This window comes from Microplitis mediator, chromosome 6 (assembly GCF_029852145.1).
Source record: "Microplitis mediator isolate UGA2020A chromosome 6, iyMicMedi2.1, whole genome shotgun sequence".
Lineage (NCBI taxonomy): Eukaryota > Metazoa > Arthropoda > Insecta > Hymenoptera > Braconidae > Microplitis > Microplitis mediator.
Window position 1 is genome coordinate 3,617,703 of NC_079974.1, and position 21,219 is coordinate 3,638,921.

General features: G+C 35.9%; 1 protein-coding gene across 1 annotated transcript; it reads left to right on the forward strand.

The window, feature by feature from the left end:
• Positions 1-17,667: 17,667 nt before the first annotated feature.
• LOC130669243 (uncharacterized protein DDB_G0271670-like) lies at positions 17,668-18,816 on the forward strand (the record flags this gene model as incomplete). The annotated part of the gene is made up of 1 exon (XM_057471999.1): positions 17,668-18,816. A coding segment is annotated over one exon (1,149 nt), but the record flags the coding sequence as incomplete, so codon positions are not given.
• Positions 18,817-21,219: the final 2,403 nt, after the last annotated feature.

Below are 21,219 nucleotides of genomic sequence, written 5' to 3' on the forward strand. Positions count from 1 at the left end.
TCTTTGTCTTCATAATCCATGGTCCCAAACAATTCTCGAGAAATCGTGCCTATGAATCTGAACCATGGAGCTCTCTGGTTACGGTCAAGTGGCGGCGTTTGGAAATTTGTTTCGTCGAGGAGTTGGTCTAAACGATGTCTGACCTGGTATATTCCGACCTGTACCTCATTTATCATGTCGATTTTCAGATAGTGCATGCAGGACCCGACGTCGATGATCTTGGCACAACCAAGCATGGTTGAATGTATATGTTCCAACTCAAAGGGGTACAGGTCTACCAACCCCTTGACGTTAATGGAAGAAATAATGCACCAATTTCCTTCAACCAAGTAGATCGTCTTAAATGGGTCATACAATAACCCTGGGTTGTCCGCCAATGGTTGGATGTTCATGACGTCCTTGGATCGGCTGCTTTCTATAATGATGATCAAGAATATCAACAATGGCTTCATGGTGGTAAATTATTTCCTTGGATCTGAAACAGAGAACTTTATAAAGGTTTAGCCTTTTGATCGAAAGCAGGTTTAGCCTTATTAGGGTTGACCAATTTTCGGTTTCCTTTGTCATTCAGGTAACTAAGACTCCCAAATTCGTTAATTTCGACAATTTCATAAGGCTCGGTGCAATAAACGTCGCGTTTATTCTTCCTTGGCTCTTTTAAAACATGAATGAAATCACCAACTTTAAAAGTTTTGGCATGTATGTGCCGATCATAACGAATTTTGGAATCCTGTTTCGCCTTATTAAGACAATCAGCCGCGATTTCTCTACCTTCTGACAGTCTTCCCATAAGGTCGGCGAGATAATCAGAATAAGTTTCGATCCTGGAATAATCAGGGAATTGGGTTGGCAACCGAGCTCTTCGACCAAACATCAACTCAAATGGAGTGAATTTGGTAGAAGTATGCACATTGGTATTGTAACTCAACGCAGCAAGACCCACATATCGATCCCAGTTCGGATACTTATCTAAAATTACTCGCAAAAAGTCTATTAATGGTTGATGGCTCCGTTCTAAGGACCCATTCGACTGGGGGTAGTAACCCGAAGTCGTTAGTCTTTGTATTTTTAAAGCTTTTGCAAGCTGTTGAATTATTTTCGAAGTGAATGACGTACCTTTGTCTGAGAGAATAACTCTCGGACACCCGTAATAACACATGTATCGATCGACAAGGGCTTCAGCCACTGTTGTCGATTGGATATTGGGTATTGGGATCGCGGTTACGGCTTTCGAAAAATTATCCTGAATCGTCAGGATATGGACATTTCCACTTCTGGTCATTGGAAGTGGTCCAACGGTATCGATAGAAATTTTCTTGAAGGGCTCGAAGGGAGTGTCGGTTATCATCATTGGTTGTTTAGTTTTTATTCGCGTGAGTTTATTCTTCTGGCAAATTTCGCATTTCTGGATAAATCTGTAGATCTTTTCCTTCATGCCGGGCCAGTAGAATCTCTCGCGGATTCACCAATAAGTTTTCACGACACCTTTGTGGCCTGCTATAGGGCTACAGTCGTCTTCTTCGATGGTTTTATCGCGTAATTCTTCGGCAGGAACTTCTATATTTTCTTCGAAAAGAGTTACCCCGATTGGACAATCGCCTAACTCTTGTATGAGACAAGGCTTTATGTTCAAATCATCGAAGTCATCCCCCTGTTTCGCTATGCGGAACGTATAAATCTCATGTTTGAACATGGATGCTCGTAGATTTCGTAGTCCTTCAATTAAATTTGTTAAGTCAATTTTTTCGAAATGATTCTTCTTAACGAAGACAGTGAAGATGAAGCATTGACCCAATTTAGTGATGAGTACGTCACCCATTTTAGGTTTAGCCGCCTTCAGGTCTTCCCGATTGATGAAAGTAAGATCTCTCAACAGACGTGAACCTGGTTTCATCATCTCGCAATCCAGAGACAGGAAATGCACCATGTGATCTCTCACATACGTGATTCCATCTCGACTGTCTTTGAATTTAATTCGGTTTTCAGGCAGTTTCGGAGGTCTGTCAGATTCAGAGCCAGATGAAGACGAAACTTCAGATGGTGAGTAGTTTTGACCGCTCAAGTCTTCGGCCATGTCCGAAGAGGGAGGACCAAAGATGCACCATGGAGCTTGACTCGGAAATCTGGCTGGCAAATCATCATTCATCGCCGGCTCATCCCCCAGTTGTTCGTCAACAACTTCCGGTGGAGTTACGTGACGAGGATCTCTACTTGAATCACCGTAGCTTCGTCCAATTGGCTTGCATTAGATTGGTCTGACTGAGAGGATCTCTCTATCCTCATTGTGCGATCGTTCGAAGAATTTTAGTTTGGTGATCTGGGTTGCTGGCTCTTGTTCAGCAACGTTTTTTCATTGTTATTAACTTTTGGGGAAGCTTCCCTTGATCGCTTGGGAGTTTCTGAGCATGCTATACTGGATGATGCAGCTGGAACATCTTCAGTATTCAACGTTTGACAAGTAGAAGGTCTTGTCATGATGGTGGAATTTTTATTATCTGCTTCTGCCCCGTCATTCCAATAGAAGGTTTTTGAGTGGTCATCATATTCCAGCCCTTTGTGCTCTTTCTGTGCAGCTCTCAACACAGTGTGTTTCCACATGGGAGTAGATGGACTTGAACCACCACTTAAATATTTTTCGCGAAGTTTAGTAGCTCGGTGGAGTTGCTGGATTTGTCTCCACTTGGACTTCTGGTTCAGAGCAACTGGCTTCGCTCGAATCTTCGTCTTCTACTGTACTTTCGTTTTTACGAAGAAATTCGTCTTCTTCTTCTTCGTTAATTTCTGCAGACTCATCACTGTCGTTATTCTCGACATGTTCGTGCGGTAGGTAGCTCTTTCCAAGGTACTCTCTGACTTCTCTGGCCACTTGAGGGCTGACTACCGGCAGAGGGTTGTAATAATCGTCTGGGCGAACGGTTTGATCTGCTTCAGTGTCAGGAGCCTTAACTGTTCGTTGTTCTAACGCTCTGTTAAAGCGTTCGAATGATTTCCTCAGATCTTCCCGCATTTGTTGTCGATCTATCGCCTCGGGCGAATTTCCATCCCCCTGATCGCTGGAACTTTTATCTTCTTCGTTCATTCGGTATTCTTCGTTCATGAGTCGGACTGCTTCTTCTTCCTCCTCATCTGTTTCTTCATGATTTGTTTCAGGCCCTGGTTCTGGACCTATTGGTGCTTGAGGTCCTGACGATGATCCTGTTTGGTTTGGCTAGATGTACATGAGACAATTTTCTCGACATATGCATCTGGGTTTTCGGGAGTTTGATTTTCGTTAGCGAGTTCTTGGCTCAAAATACCCGAGATGCCAACATCAGACGAACTAGTCGCTAATATGAATGGTCGATTAAAATCTGGGTAAGCGAGGAATGAATTTTCGCACAGTGCATTCTTTATGTCATCGAAAGCTTTTTGAGAATCAGCTGACCAGACGAACGGTTTAGTTTTTCTGGTAAAGTCAGTGATCGGTTTCGCTCTTTCGGCGAAGTTTTCGATGAAACGTCGGTAATAGTTCGCTAATCCCATAAATTTGCGCGCCTCCGTATGATTACGGGGGTGGGATGCATTTTTAAGGGACGAAATTTTCTTCGGGCCGGGTTTCACGCCATCTTTAGTGATAATGTGACCCATATATTCCACCTCAGGGCAGAGAAATTTACATTTCTCGGGCTGAAGAGTTAGCCCAGCCTCTCGAAGGCGGTTGAAAAGTCTTTGCACTCGTACTTCATGCTCTTCCAGTGAAGATGCATAACTTACAAAATCATCCAGGTAAATGAATAATTCAGTTCCTTCCGAACCACTCAAAGTGGAGTCCATCATGCGTTGGAAAATTGCCGGAGCGCACTCAAGCCCAAAAGGCATACAGCAATATTTCCAATGACCATCCGGGGTGGAAAACGCAGTTTTCTCAGCATCCCTGGGATCCATTGGTACTTGATGGAAACCGCTTGCAAGATCAAACACGCTGAAATATTTCGCTCCACCGAGTTGATCTAGAATGTCAATTATGAGTGGTAAGGGATAAGCATCCCCGATGGTTATCTTATTCAAATTTCGAAAATCGATAACCATTCTCCATTTTTTATTACCTTGTGCGTCAGATTTCTTAGGGACGATCCACAAGGGCGAATTATACGGAGATTTTGATTTACGTATAATTCCTTGTTTAAGCAAATTATCGACTTGTTTCCTCATTTCCTCGTGATGTTCTTGAAAAAAACGGTATTGTTTGATCCAGACTGGCGTATCACTCGTGGTTTCGATTTTACAAGTGAACTTTTTGGAGCGACCCAAACGATCGCCAGAAAGGTGGATGATGTCGTGATTTTTCTGTATGAGTTTAAATATTTGTTTCCTTTCCATCCGAGTGAGATGAGTGGTTTGTATTTTACTGAAGATTAAGTAGATACGTTCTCGCTGAAAGAGAGAATTCGTTTCAGATGAAGATGCGGCAGTATCAGAGTATTTGTCAGATGGATCTAAGTGATCGAATTCAAATTCTTCAAGCATTTGGGGTTCTATCTCGATTTTCGCTGGGTCAGATGTTGTGTTGATCACCATACACATCGCCTGGCCATCATCCACAGAAACAACGGCTCACCCATTAAGAGTCCCTCTTTAAGAGGAATCTTACGGAGGTAGCCTTGTTTGATTTTTGGATTCAAGACAGGTACAGAGACAGACATTCGCATACGGGGTGGAATGACAGACGAACGAGATGGCTTTACCCCGAGGCTGAAGTATAGAGGTCGAGAAGGTCTGGAAAATAAATTCAGAGATTGATGATGGTATAAGATTTCTGCTTGTTCTTTTCTCAAGAAGTTGTTTCCCAATATGCCAACACCGTTGAAGGGTAAATTACCCTCACAAGCATGAAATCGAATTTTTGATCCCAGAACTTTCAGTTCGACAGTGCCGATCGTTTCCATGGAATGCCCATTCAAACCTCGAAGTAGCATGGTGTCACCACGATCTACTCTAATTTCGGGTTTAAGGGCAGAAGAATTTATCAGACATACATCCCCCTCTGTATCCACGAGGAAACATTGTAGTTCTCCATGAAGAGAATTACATGAATCGAATATTTTTGGATCTGTCCCCAGGGACAGGATGTATCCTCCGTCAAGGTCGTCTTCCATTGTGAAAGGGATAGGACGGGTAGGTCGATGTTTGAGGACCAGCGTATTCCAATAAAAGGAAATGCCAGCTCGTTCTTTGATGAAAAGTTCGTTTCCAAGGATACCCGGGTAACCTCCAGGTGATCTAGGTACAACCTGGAAACAAACATCTACTTTAAAGACCTTGAGCGTCACAGTTCCGATGATTGGCATACTGCTGGTCGCTATGCCGCCCACTTTACCTCCGTTTTCGGGGTAAAAGATGGTATCATCCCCCAGAGCGTCGATACAAAGGAGGTTCAGGTCAGAACCTGCATCCAATAAAACTTCACAACCACCCTGGAAGAGGTCTGGAGATTTCATCCAGACTCTCGGACCTTTACCGATTACTAGTGTGAGGGCTTCGGGTGTTGAAGGATTTTGAATTCTTTCACAGTCTGAGGCCTCTGCTGGACACTCATGGATCGGCGAGGCTCGCGGGGCATACTCGCAGTCGCCTCGGCCTGTCGAGCGCCCATCAAGTTGAAATGATCGTCGTTGTTTTTCTTTGGGGCGGATTTAGTCGAGTCGCGGTGAGGGCAGAACGGACAGTCGCAACATGGAGCGTCTAATTTCAGATGTTCCAGTTTTTCAGTGTCTATGTCAGCAGGGTCAAACGTCACAGTCTTTAATCTGGCTGGAAACTGCTCTTCTGTACGTGAACGTGAAGGGCTTTTCTTGTACGCTCGTGGAGTCGAATCATCGTCACGGTTCTGACTACGTCCCCCTTTACTTGAGGTCAGCGTAAGTTAAGTAATCTGCGGACTCTGCACTGGTGTCAATGTCTACACTGTCTTCTTCGTCTGTGTCATGTTTACTCCGTCTGTGGTTGTTTTTAGAGTAAGTAAATGTTCGTCCTCTAGTCTCTCGACGATCATCGTAATCGTCATAATCCCGACGAGGTCTCTGATAATCGTCTCTCGAGTAGTGTCTGTTATAGTCTCGGTCATATTCTCGACGGTCTTTATGAGGATGACGCGAAAATTTGTTGGAATCGCGATTCCGAGCAGGCCGCAAACATTCGCGAGTTCGCTCTTCTTTAATCGCCTTATAGAGCTCTTCCAGCGTTCTGGGATCTTTTAAACGCGCAAGACATTTTGGAAGGTCAGGCAAAGCGGAATAAAGAAGATCGAATGCGACCTTTTCTTGCTGCGACATGATGGCATCTCAATTTTCTGCTGGTAGTGCAGCTTCCAGGCCTTTGATCATTCTGCGTAACCTGAAATAAAAGTCTTCGATAGTTTCCCCGTTCTTCGGGGATGCTGCAGCTAGACGTTTACGCCAGATAAGAGCAGGATCGCCGTGACGAAATCTCTCACCCAATGCGTCGAGTAGTTCTTCGACGCTGTGGATCGGAGTATATTCGATGATGCTTTTAGCACGACCAGAGATTCTTTTTGCAATTTTGGCAACACACATATTATGATGGTCTGGGAGGATGCAGGGTAACCAGCTACGTACGATCGCGTCAAATTCTTTAAAATCTTGTTCGCAAGTTGGGCCTTCACCGTTAAATTTAGGTAGCTCTCGGTAGAGCTCCTTGGCCATATCGTACTGAGTTGGAGGGGTGTTTGCATCGAGTAGGGTGGCATCTAGCCGGATGATGGGTCTGTCGCCGTTGTCGGACATTGTTGAATTTAAGCCGTGAGCTGAAGGAGGCGTTAGATTTCTTCGCCTCCGATGATGTTCATTTCGGGTAATGATGGTGGCCACACCCTAAGGTGACGTGTGAAACGGTGAAATTATAAGTCGCCGAACACGGGATGAAAATAGCTGACTTAGTCAGAAAGAAAGAGAAAGAGTTAGTTTATACAGCTCAAAGCTGGAACGGCAAAGTCGATGTATGACTTTTTGCTGACTCGCGATTTTGGTCGCAAAGTCGTGGACGGTGACTCAGACGTTCCGCGGCTCGATTCGAGGGGCGGAAAATGCTGAGTCTGCAATACGTGGAGTTGCTACCTGCTAAGGTGTGGCAAGTCCACGAAGACAGGGCGTGGCACTTTACAAAAATGCCACGAACCTTAAAATTTTACAATTTTTAGAATTTCGAAAATAGCAAAATTACCACAAATCTACCTTTAATCTCAAAATTGGTAGAAAAATGATACCTGTGGCTCAAAAAGAAGGATTTTTAATTTCGAAAATCCCACCGCTGCCACCAGTGTTCTTTATGTTATGTCCGCCGCTTAATTCTTAATTACTTATCCGGGAGTTCTCCCTTTGGTAGGGATAGTAATTTTGGACAAGCGGGTTGGAGGGTGCGGACAACAATAAAGAATACGAGGAAGAAATTATCTTCCTATAATTTATTATTTATAGTGGATCCTTTCGAGAATTAAGAACCCAAACGTCTCCGAAGAAACTGGTGCTCTTGTTTAAGCCTAAAATATTTTAAGTATGATAGAATAATCGTTCTTTCACCTACCTTTCGATGTCAATTCTTCTAGTGCGGCAGCTATTATCCCTTCAGAACTAAACAGCTCACTCGGCCTTCCTGTAAGGTTGGTAGAATGGGTGCAGCTGGGTTAGTAGGATGATGTCTTATGTACTACTTCCAAATGAAAATCGAACGGCTTGAGTGATGAACTTGATCTTTTATTAAGTATTTTAAATTACAACGTTTTAACTGAACGTCACTTGTTCACTCTAGTTTTTCACAACTTTTATATAATTTGTATTATAAGATTATTTATCTTATCGGATATTTTAAACAGATTTTTATCTATAAATGTGTCCTTTTTCACACCCAAAAGGGGTTTTTATGCGCAGAAACTTGGCACAAAGTGAGACCACAAATTCACGTGATTTGTGTCACAATTCACTCGAACCGGATAAATCTTCAAGATCTTCCAATTGCAATTAAAAACTATACTCTACACGATAGTTGACTATCAGCCGAGTATCTAACTCAATTGGCAATTTAATTTATTAATAATGACCGTAAATGAATAAATTAATATCCTACACGAACTTAATCAGCCGGATACCTAGATCGATTGACGGTTTAATTGATTTGAATTTTTGTAAATGAATAAATTAATATCCTACACGAAATTAATCAGCCGGATACCTAGATCGATTTACAATTTATTTAAAGTGAATTGTGGAAAACCGTTACTGATAAAATAATATCCTACACGAAATTAATCAGCCGGATACCTAAATCAGCGACGGTTACTTATTGCCACGTCGGAAGATTTCTGCAGTAAGATTACGGGCTATCGACGCCGTTTACGCGGACCAAGAAGTTTAAATAAAACTGAGATCCTGAGCCATGGTACTCAGGCTTTTTATAGACTTTGCTTGGCGATTGATGGGGAATTCTTAATTATCGTCATTGGTGGAAGGTGACGACAGTTTATTGTTTATTCGTTAAACTTATTGCAGTTGTCTTCCCACTATTCTTTGCCGCATAAAAAGGTGAAAAAGCTGACGCTGCGTTTTCGCGCGCTTTGCAAAGAGGAGCTCAGAAATAATGATTTTAAATAATTATTAAAAATAAAAAAAAAATTATTTGGACATAACAAAAACATGTATAATTTTTTTATACAAATAAAAAATATAAAAATAAAAAATTGTAAAAAAAAAATACAATATTTAAAAATATATGTATATTAATTAAATGTAAAATTATAAATATGTATTGTAAAATAACTGAATAAAAAAAAGTCCCTATAAAAAAAATCTCTAGATTTATAAATCACTAAAACAAATTTTTACGTCTATGTGAAAATATTCATAATTCAAAGAAAACTAAATTAAAAAAACAATAAAAAAATAACTATAAAAATAAATATATCTCCATATAAATTAGTTTATAAAATTTAATTTCAATAAATAAAAAAATAAATAATTGAAAAAAAATTAAATTAAAAAAGTATAAAATCGTAAATATCTATTTAAAATATTCTCGTTAATTAAATAAATGAATAAAAAAAAATATCTAATTCTAAAGATAACTAAAAAAAAATTACAATAAAAAAAAAAATTCCTACAAAGAAACATTTGCATAACTAAACATCTACTTAAAAAAAATACGTAAAAATGAAGATCGCTCCAAATAAAATATCAATAAAAAATCGGCTGTTTTTAAAAATCTCTATTAATTATCACATGTACAATTAAATATCTGAATAAGGTATAACCTTAAAAAATGGAAGCATTTTCACCACGTGCTCATAATAATGAATAAGTTCGTGTTGCAATATATAAGTATAAATAATAATAATCAAAATTATGGTTATTAGTATGTTATTAAGAAAAATATAATAAATAATTTTAAACTTATAATAAGTGACTTCGAAAAATGTGAAAGATTCAAATCTGATAACTCCAAAGCACTGAGCCTGTAATAATTCATATAATTTTAATTTTTTTAATTTTATTAGTTAAACTTTATTTGAGAAGATCATAAAATTATTATTATTTATTTTATAATTTTTAATTTTGTTTGACATTCAAACATTAAGAAATTGAGTATTAATCAATAGGATACATGAATTAAATTTTTAATGAATAAAGGTAAGCATCCTTTCGCTATATTATTATTTATTACTAATGTTTATTATATTTTATTTAGAATTGGACAGCAACAAATGAAAAATTGATTAAAATTATTATTTCATATTTACAAAACCAAAAAAAAAAGAAAAGGGATTTTTGGACGTTCGTCGAATCCTGGCATACGGCTTGACATTGTATCCATTGACAATACGATAAGGTTCAACTTTCACGTTAAGATGTTTAACTTGTGTGGGAATCAGCAACTGTAGTCCTATACAAAAGTTATCATAGAATTCAATGAAATAGGTTCAAAATCACATAGAAACCAATTCGTCTATTCTATACGGTTTTTGACCCATTTCATTGGATTATATGGGAACTTTTGATAGGGTCTGACAAGAAAATCACTAAAACGGTATACGAATTCAATGCTTGGTCCAGTACCCTTCTTTGTCAACGACTTCGATAAGCCTATTACGGTATGTTTTTATTAAGTTTGAACAATAATCTGGACGGTTACTTAGTTCATCCCAAATTAATGTTACATAGTCACGTAATTCGTCTTTGTTTTTGATAGTTTCCTGTGGTTTCCAATGATTACTTGCCAACGCTGAAAGATTAAATTTAAATAAATGAATATATGTAACAATATGTAAGTGTTTTATAACAAATTTCATCTTATTTATTGAGAATCATCAAACTGTCAATTAAATATTACAATAAGTATTATTATTTTATTAAATGTCATATTTACCCAAAATATTTTCGATTGGATTTAAATCTGGGGAGTAAGGGGGATGAGAAATAACATGTACATCCGGATGTGCCTCGAACCATTCATTAACAATACCCGCCTTATGAATAGGGCTATTGTCGTGCATAAATGTGATTGTAGGATGTTGTTCAATCGGAAAGAATTGTCTGGCTGCCGGGTACATGTTATCATTTAATACGTTCACGTATTTGGCTGAATTAATTGGTAATTCTAATTCAACCACCGTCATTAATCCCATCGACGCCATACACCCCCTGTACATCGAGGAAACGCGACTTGAGCGTTGTATTCGTACGACATTTTCGGGATCACTCCTTTCATTCCTTTTTCTCCATACTCTTTTCCGACAATCCGTTGAATTTTTAAAACACTAGAAATTTTTTCAATCAACATTAAATAAATTATTTTATAACAAAATAAATTTTTTTATTACTCAGTTTAAGTTTAATTAATAATTTTATTTACCTTCTCATCCGACCAAATCACATTTCTCCATTGTTCGTCGGTCAAATTTGCATATTCAATACAATGGATGACTCGATTAACTCGATTTTCTTCGGTGAGAAGAATTTTCTTGCTTAATTTTCCACTAGTCAATCCTTATTCGTTCAATCTTCTTTTAACTGTTCTTGCCGATATCTATATATGCAACTCGCTTTCATTTAAAATTTTCTCACTTCCCTCAAATCGATTTTCTCTTGCTATATTGTACAGGTCTTTATCTTCTTCCTCAGTCGTTTTTCTCGGCCTCTTATTATTCATTCTTTCATCTATCAGTCCAGCTTCTCCAAATTCTTCCCACAATTTTATAACTTTTCTAATAGTGTTTAACGAGTACCCGGTTTCGATGTGAATGGCTTGTTTGTTTGTGCCATCTTGCCACATTGTAATAATTTTAGTTTTTACATGTTTTAAATACATCCTGACTAGAATTTCTTCCTGATTTGCCTGAGGTACCATAAGGACCTTATCAGGTTAATATAAGGTTTGCCTTATTAGGGCAAACCTGAAAAGTTCCTTGTCAGCACCTCGTCAGGATATCCCTATCCAAAAAAAAAGTTATTTGCTATCGGGTCAACCTGAGGAGTTCCTGATCAGGACCTCATCAGGATGTCCCTCTTCAAAAAAAAAAATTATTTGCCATCGGGTCAACCTGACGAATTCCTGATCAGAATCTCGTCAGGATATCCTTATTCAAAAAAAAGTTATTTGTCATCGAGTCAACCTGACAAGTTCCTGATCAGGACCTCATCAGGATATCTTTATTAAAAAAAAAGTTATTTGCCATCGGGTCAACCTGACAAGTTCCTGATCAGGACCTCGTCAGGATATCCTTATTCAAAAAGAAAGTTATTTGTCATCAGGTTAACCTGACGAGTTCCTGATCACGACCTCGTCAGGAAATCTCTATTAAAAAAAAAGTTATTCGTCATCGGGTCAACCTGACGAGTTCCAGATCAGGACCTCGTCAGGATATCCTTATTCAAAAAAAAGTTATTTGTCATCGGGTTAACCTGGCGAGTTCCTGATCAGGACCTCGTCAGGATATCTCTATTAAAAGAAAAGTTATTTGCCATCGAGTCAACCTGACGAGTTCCTGATCAGGACCTTATCTGAATATCCTTATTCAAAAAATAGTTATCCCATCTTTTTAAATATTTCATTTACAGGCTAAAGATTAAAAAAAGTACAAAAGAATATTATATAAAAATCACGTCAATCATCGTAGCACAGATTTTTTACTTCTTCGTTGGTTATTCTTTGACATCATAATGAATATTATGTTTACACTTTCAAGATCACTTGTGTATGTCAGCCCAGTGGATAGCATCGAGGACTTTGAATCGAAAGGACGAAGGTTCGAGCCCAGCAGTTATCGGGATTTTTCATCAATAATAAATATGTTGACTCCCTCTAATCAATGCTCTCAATACAATAGATAACGTTCTCGATCGAATTAAAATTCTCTTGTTTTTTTTTTGCAATTAAATATTTTTTTAAAAATAATTACTAATAAGGTAATCCTTATAAAGATTTGATGAGGATATCCTGGTAAGGTCCTGATAAGGCAATCCCGATAAGGACCTCATGGGTCTTAAGCGTTACATCCATATCAGGATCCTCGTCAGGATACCCTGATCGGGACCTTATTTGAAATAAGGTTAACTCGATAAGGACCTCGTCAGGCCCTTATGAAAAATTCTAGTTGGGATGCTTTATTATCAAGTTTTTGCATGTTTTTTAATTAATTAGATATTTAATTAATTATATATCCTTAACAAAATATACTTTTTGAATTGAAATTTAATTTGAAAATTGTAAAAAGAATGTCAAAATTTTTGTCAATTAATACTCAGATTCCGGATGATAATTCGAAAAACTAATTTTTTATTTTTATTTTATGTATTGTATTAAAAATTTAAATTTAATACATAAATATTTTTAGTTAATGCAATATAAAACATAAAACGTATTTATGGGTTTTTTACAAACACAAAGTTGTTAACATCAATTGCTTATTAATCTCATGAGTATATCATTTGTTAAAAAAAAAAATTTGGTTTATATATATAATTTTTATTTAAATTTAATCACTTTCAATAAAATGACTAATTTAAATTCCATTAATTATTATCATTATTAAAATGTTTGTTATTTAAATATTAATTAAATTATTTATAATTCTATAAAAAAAAATTAGTTTTTTTCAAATCCCGCTTTAATTAGTAACCTTTTTTCAAGATAAATTTCTGACGCGCATGCGCATCGTTTATGCGCACATTTTTTTCAAGTGCGGATAGTTTTTTCCGAGATCAAAAACAACAGGAAGTTTTGATATATATAATAGCTATATATAAGCAATCATATTAAGTGACAGAACAATTAAAATATTAATATATTTTAATACTGTAATCAATCAATTCTACCCCTCACTTATTTTCTTTCCAATCGTAACCGCGCGAGTTCGAATCCTATCGCTGTAAAAAAAAACAATAATAAACTATTAATTCGTTTTTAAATTTAGTTGATTAAAATCCTAGGTTTTTTTTTATATTAATCAGAATTAGCTTCTTATTTTTAATCATTTAATTAATTAATCTACCTATGAATCAATTAAGAAATGGCACATTTTATTTTGTTCACCCATTTCTTTAGTACTTAAATTTTATTATGTTTTATTAATGTCTAAATATTTTTTTTTTTATTAATTACTTATTAATTAAGTATTTTCAAATAATAATATTAATGTATTGAATCTAATTTACGACCAGACTTTTTAATTCTTTTGTTTGAAAGGAATACGGCTTTACTGATCTGCTTAATTGACATATATTTATTTAAAACCTTATTTGCGTATGAGTAATTACATGTGGATTAATATTGCTTAATGCGCACTGTAATACCATACTTTAATTGTAAGGACTCTATTAGTCAAAGATGTTAATATTATTAATACGGTTTCGCCCCGAATATACTTGCTGGGCTCATCAGTAAAGTTGATGCAAGTATATTCTACTTTAGACCGTTGAAAAGATGTTAAAAAATTGACGGTGAATCCTCAATATGATGATGGTGGTGCAACAAGTTTCCTAGCTTGTTGTCATATTTTAAGAGAATTCCGTTGATTTTATATAGCCTTGTGTTATTTTATTGTATTGAATCTAATTTACGACCAGACTTTTAGTCCTTACAATTAAAGTATGGTATTACAGTACGCATTAAGTAATATTAATCCACATGTAATTACTCATACGCAAATAAGGTTCTAAATAAATATATGTCAATTAAGCAGATCAGTAAAGCCGTATTCCTTTCAAACAAAAGAATTAAAAAGTCTGGTCGTAAATTAGATTCAATATAATAAAATAATACAAGGCTATATAAAATCAACGGAATTCTGAAATTTGTGAAAATCATAGATTTTGAAAAAATTTTATTTTTAATGAATCGATGGTCGGATGTTATTAGGGAGTCAATTTCCTCTAAAACGAGTACCCACAAGCTTATAGAAAACTCGAATAAAAAATTCAAAAATATAAATACCCAAAGTAAAAATTTCAAAAATTGTCACCTAAGATTTTTTTTTTCAAGATTTTTTAAAAATAAAGTCATATGAGTATATTGAATTCTGCGTAAGGTACAGCTTCTCATCCGATGTAACCAGTACCCTCTTGACCAGCAATCAGAGCAACCAATAAAACGGCTGCATTGAAAAAGTTGCACCGATGCAGTAGCTGTTCGGCACCATGTACAAACAGCATTAGTACCTAATAAAGAGAAAAGCAAAAAAAAATTATTATTATACTAATATAACAACATGAAGAGAAATTATTATTATATTAATAGAAAAGTTAAATCAAAACGAATGTTTATTCTTACCCTCATTTTCTCGATGCCTCGGTAAATAATCAGAAATTCTATTCTTGCCTCGGGTTTGAACAATAATATAATAGATATTAAATTTTTCCTAATAGGGCCACTGAGGAAAAATTGACGTCCTTTCAAATTGATTTTCAATCAATTTGAAGTCCTCGCAGAAGTTTTCAAACCGTCTGATGACATCAATTTTATTGTGTGGTCTTAGTTTATAGCAAATTTTTCTGAAATAGATTAAAAATGGAATGAAATAGAATAATACTGTTGTTACTGTTATCCCTAATTAAAAAAAACGATTCGAAACGATTTGCAATGTTAAATTCCGATAAGAAGGGCGATTCAAGAGTATTTAAGGGCATTCTCCGACAGAGCCCCTCACTTTTTGAAATATTTAATGACCAGGAACTGTCAGAACAGTAGTAAAATGTTATTCATAAATTTAAAAAAAATTTTCGCATTAGGTCAAAAAACGACAACGCAGTTATACAATTGTCGCCGAAATATAGATTTTTTAAAAAATTACTCACAGTTAAAATCAATGAGGAGTGTAACGAGGTTTATAAATCCTCCTTATTGTACTATGATAATAGGCAGTTACCAAGGGTATTTACCTCGTGTTACCTGGTTTACCCGCTTTAGTTTTACTTAATTATTATTATTATTTAATAATCCCTCTCCATTCGTATTTTGAATGGAAGGGATGCGCATCACGTCAACGCGTAAGCATCGACGTGAATCTATAAGAAGGCCTGCGCGCCTCTAATTATTCAGCTTTATCTAATTTCTCAACTTTATTACCACTATGAATTTATAATAAATACAGTTTATTCTTTTTAACTCTTTTTTTAACTTTTAATTACCTGCTTACGACTAAGTATTCAGTATTAATTAAGTATTCTTTTAAATAATAGAATAATCATTAACTGCAATGATTATTCTCGTGTAAACCTACCTACACTTCCTAGCCTACATACCTTCCTGTAGAAGACGGCAACCCCGTAGAGGTGCATACCTGCTGTATCCTCATCCTAGCCTATAGTACCTGCCTATAGAAGACGGTAACCCCGTAAGATGTATACCTGCTACATCCTTTTCCTACGATACCTGCTCGTAGAAGCGTGTACCTGCCACGACCTCTCCCCACAATACCTGCTTGTGGAAGCGCGTACCTGCCGCGACCTATCCTGTAATACCTGCTTACAGAAGCGCGTACCTGCCGCGATATTTATCTACAATACCTGCTTGTAGCTGTACCAGACAATTGTGATACAGAGCTCACAATTGTCTTAATTATTTATTGCTCTCATTCATCGATACCAGTGAACCAACACCTCACAGGTCAGTATAATAACACTATTATTATACCTTTGTAATTCCTTGGGCTTCTCACTAGTTTGGCTTATTTTGCAAACACCTGTAGTCTACTCTCTTTCTTTACTAATCTATAACATGCCCCACGACTCCCGATCCTTTATATGCCTTTTGCATATATAAATCTATGGCCAACCGGTCGTCTGGTCCTTACGAACCGGGTAACACCAGGATCAGTTACCAAATAATTAGCTTACTAGCTAAAAGGGACACGGGCCCATTTAATTTAAATGGGTAACGGACGGTTGATTCATCCCTACTAGAGGGGTGGACCTCAACTTCGTTTCAGGAGTTAAACGAAATTTATTAAATAAATTTGAGTCTAAAAAATTTGACATTCCAAATTATAATATTGACATGAAGATTTTACTGAAATTTATTTTCCAAATCTTGTTCAACTCCTAATTGATATCAACTGTAAATAATTTTTTTTTGAATCTATGTCTCGGCGAAATTGTAACTGCGTTGCCATTTTTCCAATTAATGCTTAAACATTTTTTTAATTAATTATCAATATCTTAATCCAGTCATTACAATTGAAAGTCATTGAATATTTTGAAAAAGTGGGGGGTACTATTTGAGGATGGCCTTAAAGTATTGAAAAGCATTAAAAAGTATTTAAAATTTTCCTTTTCTAATTGTTTTGAATTGTTTCTTTTCATAAGATTATCATCATCATCATCATCATCATCATCATCATCATCATCATCATCATCATCATCATCATCATCATCATCATCATCATCATCATCATCATCATCATCATCATCATCATCATCATCATCATCATCATCATCATCATCATCATCATCATCATCATCATCATCATCATCATCATCATCATCATCATCATCATCATCATCATCATCATCATCATCATCATCATCATCATCATCATCATCATCATCATCATCATCATCATCATCATCATCATCATCATCATCATCATCATCATCATCATCATCATCATCATCATCATCATCATCATCATCATCATCATCATCATCATCATCATCATCATCATCATCATCATCATCATCATCATCATCATCATCATCATCATCATCATCATCATCATCATCATCATCATCATCATCATCATCATCATCATCATCATCATCATCATCATCATCATCATCATCATCATCATCATCATCATCATCATCATCATCATCATCATCATCATCATCATCATCATCATCATCATCATCATCATCATCATCATCATCATCATCATCATCATCATCATCATCATCATCATCATCATCATCATCATCATCATCATCATCATCATCATCATCATCATCATCATCATCATCATCATCATCATCATCATCATCATCATCATCATCATCATCATCATCATCATCATCATCATCATCATCATCATCATCATCATCATCATCATCATCATCATCATCATCATCATCATCATCATCATCATCATCATCATCATCATCATCATCATCATCATCATCATCATCATCATCATCATCATCATCATCATCATCATCATCATCATCATCATCATCATCATCATCATCATCATCATCATCATCATCATCATCATCATCATCATCATCATCATCATCATCATCATCATCATCATCATCATCATCATCATCATCATCATCATCATCATCATCATCATCATCATCATCATCATCATCATCATCATCATCATCATCATCATCATCATCATCATCATCATCATCATCATCATCATCATCATCATCATCATCATCATCATCATCATCATCATCATCATCATCATCATCATCATCATCATCATCATCATCATCATCATCATCATCATCATCATCATCATCATCATCATCATCATCATCATCATCATCATCATCATCATCATCATCATCATCATCATCATCATCATCATCATCATCATCATCATCATCATCATCATCATCATCATCATCATCATCATCATCATCATCATCATCATCATCATCATCATCATCATCATCATCATCATCATCATCATCATCATCATCATCATCATCATCATCATCATCATCATCATCATCATCATCATCATCATCATCATCATCATCATCATCATCATCATCATCATCATCATCATCATCATCATCATCATCATCATCATCATCATCATCATCATCATCATCATCATCATCATCATCATCATCATCATCATCATCATCATCATCATCATCATCATCATCATCATCATCATCATCATCATCATCATCATCATCATCATCATCATCATCATCATCATCATCATCATCATCATCATCATCATCATCATCATCATCATCATCATCATCATCATCATCATCATCATCATCATCATCATCATCATCATCATCATCATCATCATCATCATCATCATCATCATCATCATCATCATCATCATCATCATCATCATCATCATCATCATCATCATCATCATCATCATCATCATCATCATCATCATCATCATCATCATCATCATCATCATCATCATCATCATCATCATCATCATCATCATCATCATCATCATCATCATCATCATCATCATCATCATCATCATCATCATCATCATCATCATCATCATCATCATCATCATCATCATCATCATCATCATCATCATCATCATCATCATCATCATCATCATCATCATCATCATCATCATCATCATCATCATCATCATCATCATCATCATCATCATCATCATCATCATCATCATCATCATCATCATCATCATCATCATCATCATCATCATCATCATCATCATCATCATCATCATCATCATCATCATCATCATCATCATCATCATCATCATCATCATCATCATCATTATTATTTATTATTATTATTATTGTTGTTGTTATTGTCAACATTAATGGTAGTAGCACCAGTAATAGAAGTTAGACATAATGTTATGATAACAATAATATATTTAATAATAATATTACTAATAAAAAAAATAATTATTATAAATATTCGAAAGTTGAAAAAATGTTAGAAGCATTAGATGATTGATTTTGATTCTGATGTGAGTGCGGATGGTGGTTCGGCGTATTATCAGAATAATTTTGCCAGTACACATTTTCTCGTGAAGCTGGTTCAATCCAATTAACTGGAGGTAAGTCAGTTGGTGATTGAGTACAGTAACCTGGAATCTTATCAACACTGGGTGATATTGGGGCGTAATTTGGAGCAGCAGTTGCAAGTGGTTGAGAAAGATAACTGTGATGTTTAACTCTGGGTGGCTGTGTAGAATAGCTCAAAGTCGCAGTTGAAGGTGGTTGAGGACGGTAACCTGGAATTTCACTACTTGGTGGCTATGTAGAATAGCTCAAAGTCGCTTAGATGATTTATTAGAATCATTTGATGTAATCATTGATCGTTTTGTAGAAGATCTTGAAGTTGAAGGACTCGCTCCTTTATTTTTTAACTTCCGGTTACAGCAAACGTTATTGATATGTTTAGAAATCATTTTTGATGTGATAAGAATGCCCAGCTTTATTTTAATTAAATCTGAAATTATAAATTTATTAATATGAAATCATCATAATCTTATACGTCATAAATTTAATTTTACGATACCTACCTTTAATCGCGTCTCTTAGACGCCAATAGACTGCAAGAGATCCTTTACAAGCTTTAGCTAAATAAAATTGTAGATTATTTCCATATAATTCGACGAAGATCTCCGTAATAATTTTTTTCCAATCTTTCTTTTCTTCGTGGCGGCGCAGAATAGATTCAAATCTTTCTTTACGTAAATAACAGTTTAAGCCTTCGAAAATTTCAACCTACAAATAATGGAATAAATGCGTTGGTATTAAAAGTGATTACTGGAAAAAATATTAAATAGTTAAGGGTAATATTACCTTGCTTGGATCAGCTGTATTAATGCACTTAATGGCCTGTAATACCTGATTTGTATGAGGTTCATTTGTTAATGTATTTTGTCTGTGGTGAATACTTTCAAAATAACACATTATACGTCTCATACCATCCATGAATTCATGAGACACTAAAATTAAAAAAAAAAAATATTTGCTTGCAATAATTTAGTATAAAATTGGAATTTCATAAAATTATCTATAAACATAATCATTACGATAACAGTAATAACTATTGTAAAGTGAGCGAATGAGCAAAAAGGATCTGGTTTAGGTGGGATGGAATTTTAACAATTAAAAATTACACAGATTTTATCAATAAATAATTAGGTTATTTATTTACACTTTATACAGTTAGATATGGTGAGAATTAACATTAGATAGCAAATGCGACAAGATAGATAAGCGATAGCGAATGCGACAAGTAAAGCGGTTAAAAACGCGTGGTGGTTAGTAAGACTGCACGATGTAGATTAGATATTGAGAAGGCGTCTTCTTCTTTCGTGGCTGCTCGACAATTCTATAATAGAATTGGTCAATATTATTAAATTTGGTATCGTTAGAAAGGTCTTGACTTGAATTTATGCCTTTCAAGACAAACTCTCCGTTTCTTCTATCTCTCTTGTTAATGAGCAGTACTACCCATACAGGAAAATACGACGGGGCCAGATATGGGCCACGCTGGGCGCAATGCTGTCGATCTCTGGCCCATGCTTGTAAACCCGCTTTGGCCCAGCTTTGGTAAAAGTCTGGGATGATAACAGGGTGCCAGGCTTGGTTGTTACCATTGGCCCAGGCATCATTGCCAAGGCTGGCCCATGCGTGGTGGCCAGATCTGAGCCATGCTTGCTAACCAACGCTGTCCCAAGCTTGTAAGCTTATCTTGTCCCAGGCTAGGTGATCAAAACTGTCCCAAGCTTGTAATCCCATCTTGGCCCAGGCTAGATAATCAAAACTGGGCCATGTTTGGTTGTCGGTATTGGCCCACGCATTACTGCCATGACTGGCCCATGCTTAAATTCTAATTCTGGCCCATGTTTGACTGCTCAGGATTAACCCATGTAATAATAATAATAAAACTAATAATAATAATAATAATACTTAATATATTGAATTAACAGTCACACGGGTATAAATAAATGTGTTTATTTTTTATAATCCATAT